General features: G+C 46.9%; 2 protein-coding genes across 14 annotated transcripts in view; both read right to left on the reverse strand.

Moving 5' to 3' along the window:
• The window catches only part of LOC105922418 (M1-specific T cell receptor alpha chain-like), a 571,536-nt gene that overhangs the window by 248,404 nt on the left and 308,789 nt on the right, over nt 1-14,343 (reverse strand). The window lies entirely within an intron of this gene.
• LOC105922859 (discs large homolog 1-like protein) overlaps nt 1-14,343 on the reverse strand; it is a 67,225-nt gene that overhangs the window by 24,901 nt on the left and 27,981 nt on the right. For 8 of the 13 annotated variants that reach the window (XM_036132914.1, XM_036132911.1, XM_036132916.1 and 5 more), the window contains one exon: nt 12,150-12,314. In XM_036132914.1, coding sequence (XP_035988807.1) covers nt 12,150-12,314 — 165 coding nt within the window. Of the gene's footprint in view, nt 1-8,098; nt 8,246-12,149; nt 12,315-14,343 lie in introns of all 13 variants that reach the window. The other 5 variants (XM_036132908.1, XM_036132910.1, XM_036132909.1 and 2 more) reach the window with 1 other exon arrangement.

The raw sequence follows: 14,343 nt of genomic DNA on the forward strand, positions 1-14,343 counted from the left end.
TGTAAATGTAAATAAAAAAAATGCAGTCCAGAAATTAAACTTTGAAAAACTTCTTAATTAAAATGAGCTTTTGAGATGAAATTTGCTGTTTTCTCAGATTTTATTAATCTGAATTTTTCTTCACATATTTTTAATAGATTTTATACTTTTAAATGTTATTTTTACAAACTTCTCTTTTTCATATTGAGTTTTACAACTTGTATTCTGTCTTTTAAAGATCACAATAACGCACACACACCGACCAATAAAAATATTGCTAACGCCGATGCCGACCAATAGAAATGCGTCTTTGCTCTTCACGCCAGAGGAAAGCCCCCCCCCCCCAGAAAAAGATTTTTTTTTTTTAATAAAATATGAAAAAATGAAATATGAGATAAAGTTACTGTCATTAAGAAGTTCTTCAAAGTTAAATTTCTGGACTCCATTTAGTTAAATTTGTTTATTTCCATTTACAAAATGTGTTCTTTGCAACAAAAACGGAACAAAATTCACTTCATAGAAATGCAGCTAATTGGTTGAAAGTCACATTACTGCTATCAGAACATGATGTTAGAAATGTATCTACATGTGTTTCTAAACAGCCTTTCATCATTAGTGTTTCAAATAGAATGTTGGATTTATTATAGTTATTCTACTTTTAATCTATATTCTAGTTATATTATGTTTCACTTATAATAACTAAATGACTATGCAATCTTATATTTTACTAATAACATTCTTGACCATTTACAATATTATATTATACTTATTACTGAAGTGTTATTTCTCCTTGTATCAGAACACAAGCATGCGAGCAGTTGCAGGTTGCACCCAATTGTATCTTGCAGCTGCCTGTGGAAGATAAAGAAGTTACTCCCATAACAATGAATGCTGTTGTTGTGTATTGGTTCCCTGCCTAATAGATTTCAACTGGTTTGTTCCCCTTCCCTCAGCAGTTGAAATCCTGTGTAACTAGGGCGTTCCAATTTTCAATAAAAAGCCTGGCGAGCGGAGACTGCTTCAGAGTGGTTTGGAGGATTGTAACTAAGCAGTCTCCGAGCCCTCTCCTTGCAAGACAAACATAACTGATTCTCTGTGTCTTCTTTGTGCAGGTTGCTGAATAAGATGTTTGGTGTTTAAACCTAACATAGAACTATGAAAAATACTGTTGAGGATGCTATAAAATAAGTGTATATAATTGTATTGTTATTTGTTCATAATTACTTCACAATCCTAAGTAAACATTTGATTCAATGTCACATAATGGAAACACATGCAAATAATTTAAAATAATCCTAGTTATATCAGTTTTCCCCACTGCATAATAAACCTGGCGGGCCGCCTCTCTACTTACAATGCTATGTGCTAAGCTAGGTGTTACATGCTAGCTAAGCTAAGTCAAGTTGTAGCTAACGCTAGCTGGAGGAACACGGACAGCCTGATTAGCAGGTTCTGTTGGGCCGAGCTCTGCTGCAGCAGTGAGCTAAACGACAGAAATACTGTCGCCCTAGGCAGAGGAAGGAGGTTTTAGCAAATATAAATTTAACTCCATTATGAGCCATTTCCTTAAATATGATATTTACCATATTTTTTTTGACTTTAAGGCGCACTTTTTTTCATAGTTTAGCCGATCCTGCGACTTATAGTCAGATGCGACTTATTTACCAAATTTAAAGGGTAATTTATACTGACCAACGTGAACCAAGTAGCAAACATTACTGCCTGTAGCCACCAGGGGGCGCTCCAGGCCTGTGAAAACTAAATGCTGCTCCTTTACCACTTAGAAATTAATTAAAACCAGGGCTTTGAACCGGTTCAAACAAAAACGAAGGAACAAAAACCAAAACCAGGAACTTTTTGTATTTTACAGGAACAGAAACGAAACCGGAAACGTTATTATTTTTTATGTTCTGGAACTGGAACACTTATTTAAAAATAATGGTAACCGGTTAATACCGGTTTTATTTCGTTCCTCAAAGTTTTCGTTGCCTAATTAACTAAAAAAAAAAAGTTATTATTTTCCTGCGCACGTTACCATGACGGCTGAGGTTCACTTCCTGTGTGACATCACATAACACATTCGCTGACTCAATGGAGAGAGAGCGGTGTCTCCACTAGAGCTACACATCTTAAATAAGAGGTAAATTACGATCCATCATTAAGTAAAACGCTCATTCCAAACACAATATCAATAGCTATATTTGTCAAATCCACGTTAATGATGGACTAGCGAACATTTGGCTAAATGCAGTGTTTCTCGCAGCGCCAGCTTTGCGAGGCGGTAGCCTAGCTAACATTCCAAAAAAAACCCTCTATATGCGTGCATGTTTATTTGATGTTAACACGCGGTTGTTTGTTGTTGCTTGATTGGCAGGGAACAAACAGCCCCCACCCCCTCCGCGAGTCGTCCGCGCAAAACTTGTCTTCTTCAAACCCCCCCCCCGTCAGTCAGTTGCTATAGCATTAAACAGCTGACAGGAACGAAATTAACCGTTCCAGGAACAGTATTTTTTTGTTCTAACCGGTTCGGGAACGTCAATTTATTGGTGGAACTCATAACCGAACACGTTATAATTCAGTTTCTGTTCGGAACGAACCGCTTGGGGAAAAAAAAAAATCGGTTCAAAGCCCTGATTAAAATATTAACTTAGAATCAACAAAGACAGAACATGTGTTGTTTCACAGTTTCATCATGCGTGCAGAGCGTTGCGTGGTGCAGCTCTAGGGAAACAGACCGAGACAGAACCGGCTATCGGGCCGTCCGTGAAGCTAACAGCAGCTAGCGTTAGCCTACAGCTCTGTTGTCCGGGTGCTTTAAAACTTCCCTGATGCATGTGAGCTTCATGTTGCTCTGAAACATCCGTGTCGTACCGTTAGCTTAGCACGTAGCATCGCTACGCTCACGGTCTGATTTAGGCGATATTAGACTGGAGTGTTCTGACCAGAACTTTCCAGGTTGAGCTGCTAGCTTGTTATGCTAATTTACTCCATTCATCCTCCCACGTATGTTCCATGGTATTCAGCTGCTTGTGGATGCAGCTGGTTAATTTAATACGTTGGTTTACCAGATTAAATGTCAGGTTTTAGTCTTGTATCGTGTGAAATAAATTTCTAAATTAAATAAATACGGTAATCTAGAAGATTAGTCGTATTAGTGTGAAAACGACAGATTTACATCGCTGATGGGGGCGAGGTGACTGGCGTGAGCAAAGATGAGCAGTTCTGACCAACATCCCAGAACCGAGCGGCTGATCTGCAGGAGGAGCTCAGCAACCATCTCCAGATGTTGAGTCCTTCACCAACAGCTGCTCCTCATCTTCATCAGCCCAGCCCAGGGCTGATGAAGATGAGAAGCTGAAACACAGAGACTCCATCACCACCATCATGGAGGTTTCTGTAAGTCATGAACCCTGAAACGTCTGACCCGCTCCTGTCTCTCATGTCTCCTCCACATCTCCAGACATAGCCGTCCTTCCTCTGCGGGCGAGGATGAGGAGGCCGGGGACGTGACGATGAAGGAGAGCCATCAGCCCAGGGCTGTTTAATGACCGAGTCTTTTGTCTGGGAGCTAAATACAAACGAGAGCTGCAGTCAATCTTCCTGTGGAGGCCAGCTTCTACCCCCCCCCCCCCCCCCCCGTTACTGACAGCTTCACTAAACCCGTCCCCGTCCCTCTGCGGGTCTCACCCGCTCCTCCTCCTCCACAGCCGGGGACACGCCGGTGAGGGTTTAGGGACAATCTGTTGCTGTTTTTACCGTTTTCAGCCCAGAAACGTTATGAATCAAAGGTTGATTCAGCCTGGATGCAGAGCTGAGACGACATGCGCCGTCAGGACTAAACGTCTTCTCTGTCCTCAGACCAAACGTCTTCTCTGTCCTCAGACCAAACGTCTTCTCTGTCCTCAGGCCAAACGTCTTCTCTGTCCTCAGGCCAAACGTCTTCTCTGTCCTCAGACCAAACGTCTTCTCTGTCCTCTGACCAAACGTCTTCTCTGTCCTCAGACCAAACGTCTTCTCTGTCCTCAGACCAAACGTCTTCTCTGTCCTCAGACCAAACGTCTTCTCTGTCCTCAGACCAAACGTCTTCTCTGTCCTCTGACCAAACGTCTTCTCTGTCCTCAGACCAAACGTCTTCTCTGTCCTCAGACCAAACGTCTTCTCTGTCCTCAGACCAAACGTCTTCTCTGTCCTCAGACCAAACGTCTTCTCTGTCCTCAGACCAAACGTCTTCTCTGTCCTCAGACCAAACGTCTTCTCTGTCCTCAGACCAAACGTCTTCTCTGTCCTCAGACCAAACGTCTTCTCTGTCCACAGACCAAACGTCTTCTCTGTCCTCAGACCAAACGTCTTCTCTGTCCTCAGACTAAACGTCTTCTCTGTCCTCAGGCCAAACGTCTTCTCTGTCCTCAGACCAAACGTCTTCTCTGTCCACAGACCAAACGTCTTCTCTGTCCTCAGACCAAACGTCTTCTCTGTCCTCAGACCAAACGTCTTCTCTGTCCTCAGGCCAAACGTCTTCTCTGTCCTCAGACCAAACGTCTTCTCTGTCCTCAGACCAAACGTCTTCTCTGTCCTCAGACCAAACGTCTTCTCTGTCCTCTGACCAAACGTCTTCTCTGTCCTCTGACCAAACGTCTTCTCTGTCCTCAGACCAAACGTCTTCTCTGTCCTCAGACCAAACGTCTTCTCTGTCCTCAGGCCAAACGTCTTCTCTGTCCTCTGACCAAACGTCTTCTCTGTCCTCTGGCCAAACGTCTTCTCTGTCCTCTGACCAAACGTCTTCTCTGTCCTCTGACCAAACGTCTTCTCTGTCCTCAGACCAAACGTCTTCTCTGTCCTCAGACCAAACGTCTTCTCTGTCCTCAGACCAAACGTCTTCTCTGTCCTCAGACCAAACGTCTTCTCTGTCCTCAGACCAAACGTCTTCTCTGTCCTCAGGCCAAACGTCTTCTCTGTCCTCAGATCAAACGTCTCCTCTGTCCTCAGACCAAACGTCTTCTCTGTCCTCAGACCAAACGTCTTCTCTGTCCTCAGACCAAACGTCTTCTCTGTCCTCAGACCAAACGTCTTCTCTGTCCTCAGACCAAACGTCTTCTCTGTCCTCAGACCAAACGTCTTCTCTGTCCTCAGACCAAACGTCTTCTCTGTCCTCAGGCCAAACGTCTTCTCTGTCCTCAGGCCAAACGTCTTCTCTGTCCTCAGGCCAAACGTCTTCTCTGTCCTCAGACCAAACGTCTTCTCTGTCCTCAGACTAAACGTCTAATGGACATCAGATCCACTTATTTCAGGTCCGACTGGCCTGGCTCCAATCAGGTGGTGGCAGGAAATGACCTTTTATGTGTTTTTCTGAGTAATTAAAGGTTTCCTGGATCTCAAACTGCGTGTCCTGTGAGGTCCGATCGGTCCAAACTCAACAGAACCTGTGAAACGGACCTTTGGTGAAGAGAAGTGAACCAACGGACCGGCGCTGATGAACTCTCCGTCTCTTCATCGTCTTCAGCGGTGGGACTCGCTGCTGGTGGACATGTTTGGGTCTGCAGGTCCAGACTCAGCGTGGTCCTCAGCCAGAAACCTGAGGCTGAACCCCAGCAGAACCACCAGAACCACAGGAGACCCAACTCCACTACATATTAACATGTGGAGAGAGGCTCCTCCACCTTATGGCTGATGACCTCACAGGGTCAGCCAACATGTCCGCCGGCTCAGTCCTCGTCCCCGTGGGCCACGCCCTCCACTAGAGTGAAGCATTGTGGGAGCCCTGGACCTGACCAATCCCCATAACAGTGGTTAGAAAGGCCCAGCAGAGGTTCACCTGGAGGGAAAGCTGCTGCTGACCTGCTTCTGTTGTTCCTGTCAAACTCCACTGAATCTTCCACAGGACGGTTCTATGCTGGGTTCTGTTCTGGTTCTGGTCCGCTTCTCTTACTGGCTTCCATGTCTGCAGGCTGCTGCTCTTTTGCCAAGATAAAATACCAAATGCTGCGCTCTGTGTTGGGAACCCTGGGGACTCTCATATGATTGGCTCAGGAACCAGGAAGTAAACGCGGGCTACATTCTGAACAGAAGAAGTTCTGGACCGTTCCTCAGGGTTTGAAAGGAGGCAAACGTGACGTTGTTGATGGAGAGGGTCGATTATAGGGAACGTTACTTCCAGCATGATTTAGGTCGATTTTACAGTAAATATCTCCTCTAACCTTCTGCCAGCCAGTTTAGGATCTTTTAAGATCCACCCAACAAATGCCCATTTCTGAATGTTTGCTCAAAATAAAATACTTAAATCTAATCCAGTTTAAATCAGTAATTACAAACTCTAAATAATATTGGTTTCTATTTAGATAATCTGTGTATTGGCTACGTTTAGCTAAGGTACTTTAGGGTAATTAAGCTAGAAAAAAGGTTAAATTCCTCCTTTTGGCTCTGCTGGGCTACAGAGTGGAACAAATGACTCCTCCACACTGAGGTTGCTGGCTTGACCTCTGCTGATTCACTAACTCTCTACTCAGTGAAAATAAAAATGTTCCTCAGTGTCGCTAAGCTAAATCTCTAACAGTTATAACAAGTCAGGATAGTCCGAATATGAACATGGAAAGTGGTTTGAGCCACAAACCTCTTCTGTTTGACAGAACATCTAAAGTCTAATAACAGTCTGAAGCTAACAATAAGCTAAAAATCCTGACTTATTCTGTTCAGATAATAAAGCAAATTAAGAACCTGTAGTCCAGTACATAAATGACGTCCTGATAATAAAGTTCTTATGATCTGCTAATTCTAACGGAATCCTAATTCCAGAACAGCTTTGAAAACAATCCCATCATTATAATATACAAATCCCATTATTCTTTATTTTAAGAGAAGATAAGATAGGCTTTATTGATCTCATATTGGAGAAATTCAGTTTACAAATAAAATAAAGCTTTTATTTATATTAAATTGTATTTTAAACAATCTTTGCTCAGTGAAAAATCCTCCAGGTGGTTTAGATCAGGACTACAGAGCACCAGATAACAGCTGTGAGGCTCGCTGGAGCAGCTGCTAACGTTAGCGACATTAGCCGCTAACAGTTGGCTAGCTGTGGTGCTATCAGAGCACAGCTAGCCACCTGTTAGCAGCATTAGCCGCTAACAGGTGGCTAGCTGTGGTGCTATCAGAGCACAACTAGCCAAATGTTAGCCGCTAACAGCTTCAGACCGCTGAGCCGATTTTAGACCGCCTTTAACTGCGACGTCATTACGTGACGGAAACGCTCGTTTACGATTAGCATCAAATCCCCCAGCCTTCTGTAAATGAGCTACAAAGTGCCGTTCTCTTCTCTCCCGACACTTTACTTGATCTCTGTTGTGATGTTTACGCTGTGCTTATACGTCATCACTCAAAGGATTGTGGGATACCCTTGAGCCGGTAAGAGACATCGCGGGGTTCCTAGGCTAAGCTAGCCACGGGAGGAAGCATCCAGACTCCTTTTCCTCCCTCCTTCCTCTCTGACTGCTGTATTCAGACACTGATCATGGCGCTGGTGCTCTTCTGCTTCAGCCTTATGCAGCAAACAGGAAGTGCTCCTTTTCTACTTTCAGAATAAGAGCCTCTGGCACAGATACAACAGAGCTTCAAGCTAAAACCTTAAAATAGCACCGGTTAGCAGGTTCCAGGTTCAAATCCCTATAGTTGGCATGTTCTCCCTGCATGTGTGGGGTTCTCTCTGGGTACTCCAGCTTCTACAGCCAACCTTTAACTCCCAGAAACTCATCACATCTGGAAACATTTCAGATTCCTGGTTTCTAAAACTGAGCAGGAATATAAACAATCATCATGTGATTAAAGAAGTCTGCGGCCCTTTAAGGTCCGGGGGCCTCTACCGTCATCATTCCTGACAAACCAGTGTCTCCAACAGACCAGCAACGTCCCGCCAGCCCAGACGTTCTCCAGAGCAAACGGACCGACCGGGGGAACCAGCAGAACTGCATTCAGAACGTTCATTCCCGTCCGGATCAAAGGGCGGGTTCTCCAACCGAACCCCCGCCCAGAGGGTAAAAGCTTCAGGAACCTGGTTCCACCTGAAGCTGGGGAGTAAGAGACGGACCTACTGGAGGTAAACGGACGTGGGGGGAGGGGGGGGGTTTACCTGGATCGGGGGGTAGGGGTTGGACGAACAGGAGGGGAGGGGGCTGTCCTCTCCGTGGGGGTAGAGGGTGGAGGGCGTGGGGGAGGGGAGCTCCGAGTGGAAGTGTCCTAACGAGGAGCCGTCAAAGATGCACTCCAGGGACGCTACCTACAGGATACAGGGGGGGGGGGGGGGGGGGGGGAGATACGGAGGCTCTGAGAGGACAAAATACAGCAGCAGGACAAGCAGCTGGACAGGACAGGTTCTGGATGTCTCCAGAAAAAACAGTCTGGTGCTGATCCTCGTGCACAGACCCGACCCAACAGCGCCGGGGCTGGAGACGCCGCTAAGGAGGACGGGAAAAGTTTTAGAGTTCCCCCTGGTTCTGCCCCGGTTCTGATCCTTCTTCAGAGGTTCTGGAAGCCTGGAGTGGTTCTGGTTCTGGTTACAGAACACATGAAAACAGGTCAAGTTCCTTTCAGTCCTGTAGGCGATATTTTCACACCAGTAACAGTGACACCAAACACGGAGGGGTCCCGGCCCAGAACACGGCCAGAACCAGTCCGTGTTCTGGAGAACCTGGACTTGGTTTGTGACAGATAAACGTGTCTGAACAGAAGATCAGAGGAGGAGGATCTTCTGTTCTAACATAACCACAGAGGACTCTGCAGCGTTTCACACTTTAATTCTCCTCTCTAAAGCTTTTCTTTGGCCGAAGCCAACCTGCGTCCACCAGGGGGCGCCATGGAACGAGCATTTAAGGAGAAAAGAGCCTGAAAAAGGTCGTGGTCAGGACTTCCTGTGTTGGTTTGGGTCTGTGCACGGAAACGTCACCAGACGACGGGTCGTCTTCAGGAAGTCTGAAGAGTTTCACAGCAGGAACCTGACAGGAAGTTCAGATACAAGGTCAGAAACCACAGAAGAAGAGTGAGAGATGGAGGGACAGACCAGCTGACGGATGTCTGACAGACCAGAGGGACTGACCACGGATAAATGATCTGACGGGTCACGTCTCAAAGACAACATGCGGTGGTTCCGGTCCGGATTCTCTGATCCGGGCTTCGGCTCACAGACGTTAACCGGCGGACTGAGGAGGATGAACATACACCCGGGTTGTTTCCAGGGACACGATGAAGCAGACAGGACCAAACAGACGAGACGAGCGCAGGACACAGCTGCATCTCGGCCTGAGCCCAAAAGCACAGCGGCAGAACCAACCCTCAGACCCGCTCAGAGTGCTTTGCTTGAACCTTAGATTAGTGGAATTAGTGTCTGGCACGTGACGCTAACAAAGCTCCTCTGCAGCGCGGACGCTGTTCCTGAGAGCAGAGTTACAATGCTAACCATGTTAACAAGGCTAAACATGTTAACAATGCTATCCATGCTAACAATGCTATCCATGCTAACAATGCTGACCATGTTAACAATGCTAACCATGTTAACAAGGCTAAACATGTTAACAAGGCTAAACATGTTAACAAGGCTAAACATGTTAACAATGCTAAACATGTTAACAATGTTAAGAACGCTATCCATGCTAACAATGCTAACCAAGTTAACAATGCCAACCATGCTAACCATGCTAACCAAGTTAACAATGCCAACCATGTTAACCATGCTAACCAAGTTAACAATGCTGACCATGTTAACAATGCTGACCATGTTAACAATGCTAAACATGTTAACCATGTTAAGAATGCTATCCATGCTAACAATGCTAACCAAGTTAACAATGCCAACCATGCTAACCATGCTAACCAAGTTAACAATGCTAACCATGTTAACAATGCTAACCATGTTAACAATGCTAACCATGTTAACAATGCTAACCATGTTAACAATGCTATCCATGCTAACAATGTTAACCATGTTAACAATGCTAACCATGTTAACAATGCTGACCATGTTAACAATGCTGACCATGTTAACAATGCTAGTAATGCTAACAATGCTATCCATGCGAACAACGCTAACCCTGCTAACAATGCTAACCAAGTTAACAATGCTGACCATGTTAACAATGCTGACCATGTTAACAATGCTAACCATATTAACAATGCTAACCATATTAACAATGCTAATAATTCGAACCATGTTATCCATGCTAGCAACGCTAACCATGCTAACCAAGTTAACAATGCTGACCATGTTAACAATGCTATCTATGCTAACAACACTAACCATGCTAACAATGCTAACCAAGTAAACAATGCTTATAATTGTAACCATGCCATCCATGCTAACAATGCTGACCATGCTAACAATGCTGACCATGCTAACAATGCTAACCATGCTAACAATGCTAACTACCGGCACATTAAAACGTAGGTATTCACGACATGCTTCAACATATCGCTATCGGCCCAATGAATAAAACCTGCCCTATTTTTTCCATACTGTTGCCGTTTTCAGGAAGCGGGAGGGGTTTGCTACAGCGGGTCATGTGACAGTGGAGGTGACGCGGCACAGACTGGGGGGGGGGGTAATTTTTCAGTGTCAAAGGGTAGTTTAATGAAATTATTGGTAAACATAATTTATAACAGCGATATTAATATCGATACCGGCCCGCATGTTCACATCGGTGCATCCCCATCAAACTGAACTGTAACGACTGCTTCCTTGTTTTTAAACTCACACAGTGTGACGTCACCTCGACTCCTGGAGGGAATAATTGCTGACGGGCCCAGCAGGAGGGCGGGACGTTCTGGATGACGTTCTAATGGTTTCTGTAGTCATAGTGGCTGAAGTACAACTTCAGAGGGTTAAAATCAGCACCACCGGGTCCAACAGTTTCAGGCTGTTTTTATGGGTTTAACAGAACTTCCCCCACACAGCCGTCCCTAAAGTCCAGCTCAGAGGGTCTGCGGGGGAACACGGCACCCAAGATCAGGGATTAAACCCCCTGGTGTGACCTCACCACCGAGTCTGGTTGTCCTGCGTGACATTTCTGAGAGATGTTTCAGTTTTAATGTTGGAACAAGCGTCTTCTGTGAAGGTCATACGGTTGCTTCCTGTTCAGGTGCGACTTCCTGCCTCGCCGACACAGCACAACTGAAACCAGAACCACACCTGTGTACCTGCTCACCTGTAAGTCTCAGACTGTGAGCAGAACCAGCCGGGACAACCCGGGTCGGTTCCGCTCAGTTTACTGGTCCGACAGTGTTGGGTAACTTAAATGTCTGTCGCCCTCTGCTGGTCAGAGACACCAACAGCGTGAGCTCAGGATGCCAGCAGAACCAGCAGCTGCTGCAGTGTGGCTAAGGCGCCACCAGGAGGCAGCGGACCTGAACCCAAACTCCACTCCTAAAGTTTATTTTAGCCTGAAGGCCTCAGAGGTTCATTTTGTTCCTAGCCTGGAGCTCCTAGTTAACAGTTTTTATAAAGATGTTTCTGCAGCGCTGTAAACTGCTCAGATGTTCAGAGGAGGCTTTCAGACAGAAACCACTCGGGACAGAACCAGAACCCGTTAAGATCATCAGAACCTAAAGTCCCATCATGTTCTGACACTTCTGCTCGTACTTCCTGTTAGTCAGAGAGATGAACCCGACTGGAGGTTCTGGACCCACCGGGCTCCTCAGGACCGAGAGACACTTATTTCCTGGGCGGGTTGAAGACGGGACCTGAAGGAAGAGCAGCGACTGGACCTGGTTCTGAGGTACCGCAGCAGCTGAACCCCACAGGTTCTGATTCTGTCCCTCTGCAGGAACCGGGCCTCGGGGCAGCTTGATGGAGAACAGGACGGCAACAGAGACAGAAACAACCTCCATCCTCCTCCTGAGTGGCAGCTGCCGGCTCAGAGCGGACCGGGTCGGGAGGTTCTGACCCGGTCGGGAGGTTCTGACCCGGTCGGGAGGTTCTGAGCCGGTCCACTCTGAGCCGGCAGCTGCAGGACGGACAGGAACACGTGGAGCAAAAACACGGCGACATGAGAAGGTGAGGGACAGAACCAGAGAGAGGAGAGCGCCTGATCTGGACCTCTTCATGTTCTGCAGACTGGACCCAGACAGAACCGCTGGGGTCCAACATGAAGGAGGGAGGACCGGATCAGAACCAGCGGAGCGCCGCCTCCTACCTTCATGGGCGAGATGTGGGCGTGGGTGACGTATCCGTGCACGTTCTCGATCTGCGACAGGTTCTTCTCGGCCACCTGGACCAGCTCCGGCCCGCCGGCCTCCTCCGTGAGGGGGGGCGAGCTCTGCTCCTGGGGAGACGAGTCCTCATCGTGGTGCCGGTACTTCTGCAGAACCACAGCAGGAGAACCGGGTCAGAACACCCAGAGAACCGCAGAACCGGGCCAGCAGAACCCAGCCGGCCGGTTCTGCACAGGTGACTACAGGATGAGGAGCGACACAAAGAGCCCAGCAGCAGATGAAGATACTGGAACATGGAGGCAATGGTTTTGTTTGAGAAAGAAAATTAATTATAAAATAAATAAAACAATAAATAAATGATAATTTATTGTGTTTTGTTTGTGAAAGAAAATAAATTATAAATAATAAAACAAATAAATAAATTATATTTTTTAATTATATTGTTCTAATTATAAATATATTATTGTGTTTATTCACTGTAAAGCAGAAATAATCCTCTGGCTGATTTACGTCAATAGATTAAATGGAGAGAAATGTAATAATTCACAAACATCCTTAAATGTCGTCAGAACCTAACGACCCGTTAGCAAAGCTGGACAGAACCGACCCGTTTGGTTCCTTCCAGAACCCAGAAACTATTATTGACTCGCATCATCAGACCCGGTCCACAGAACCCGGTTTATATTAGTTCCACGGCGGTTCTCCTCCTGAACACCAGGAGGCTCCACTGAGTGAGAAGCAGAGAACGCAGCAGAACTAGAACCCGCTTCATCGGGTCGGTTCTGGAGACGTTTCATAACGGAACGTTCTAGACTTCATCACCAGGTAGGGAGGTCCAGAGCTGCTGGAAGACCCAGAACAGAACCAACAGAACCGGACCTGAGGGACGGGTCCAGAGTCCCAGAACCCTCCGTTCAGACGATCCGGTTCTTCAGCTTCCAGACGGAACCGGTCCGAGCAACCGCTCAGGTTTCTGGGTCTGAGGTGTCGGTGGAACCAAGCAGAACCCACGGTTCTGAGCCCAAAGCGTATCGATTCCTGAAGCTGGCCTCGTATGAGACGACTAAAAAGGTTCTCCACAGAACCTCCAGAACCCACAGAGCCCACCCAGAACATGTCCAGAACCCCACAGAACACGTCTAGAACCCCACAGAACACGTCCAGAACCCACAGAACACGTCCAGAACCCACGGTTCTGAGCCCAAAGCGTATCGATTCCTGAAGCTGGCCTCGTATGAGACGACTAAAAAGGTTCTCCTCAGAACCTCCAGAACCCACAGAACATGTCTAGAACCCAGAGAGCCCACCCAGAACACGTCTAGAACCCCACATAACATATCCAGAACCCCACATAACACGTTCAGAACCCACAGAACGTGTCCAGAACCCACATAACACGTCCAGAACCCACAGAACACATCCAGAACCCCACAGAACACGTCCAGAACCCCACATAACACGTCCAGAACCCACAGAACATGTCCAGAACCCCACAGAACACGTCCAGAACCCCACAGAACATGTCCAGAACCCCACAGAACACGTCCAGAACCCCACAGAACATGTCCAGAACCCCACAGAACACGTCCAGAACCCCACATAACACGTCCAGAACCCCACAGAACACGTCCAGAACCCCACAGAACACGTCCAGAACCCCACAGAACACGTCCAGAACCCACAGAACACGTCCAGAACCCACAGAAAATTTCCAGAACCCCACATTTAAGCATCATGACTGCAGTCTGTGACTAAATGGACCGGTTCTGCTCCCTGTCGGCCCGGATGAAAGCAGAATGTTAGAGATGTTTTATGTCTCGGCCGCCTGCAGCCCGAGCAGAACCTTCCGTGGACCCAGAAGACCTAAACGGTACCAGCCGTCAAAGGTCCGGTCCCGTGAGGAACAAACCGGGACCGGACCTGGGGGGGATGATGATGGTTCTGCTGAAGCAGACAGCACTGAATTATTAAAGTTCTGACAGAACCAGGCCCAGGAGACAAAACGGATCCAGCTCAGAGGAGCAGGAGGAGGAGGACGAGCATAAATGCGTATCTATAACACGCATTTATGTCCTGTATGATAAACAAAAAGCACCTGTTCTGTTTGTGAACCGCATATTCCCACCATTCCACACCTGAGGACGCCTTTAACACACCTGAAGACGCCTTTAACAC

Source organism: Fundulus heteroclitus, unplaced genomic scaffold, assembly GCF_011125445.2.
Source record: "Fundulus heteroclitus isolate FHET01 unplaced genomic scaffold, MU-UCD_Fhet_4.1 scaffold_56, whole genome shotgun sequence".
Taxonomy (NCBI): domain Eukaryota; kingdom Metazoa; phylum Chordata; class Actinopteri; order Cyprinodontiformes; family Fundulidae; genus Fundulus; species Fundulus heteroclitus.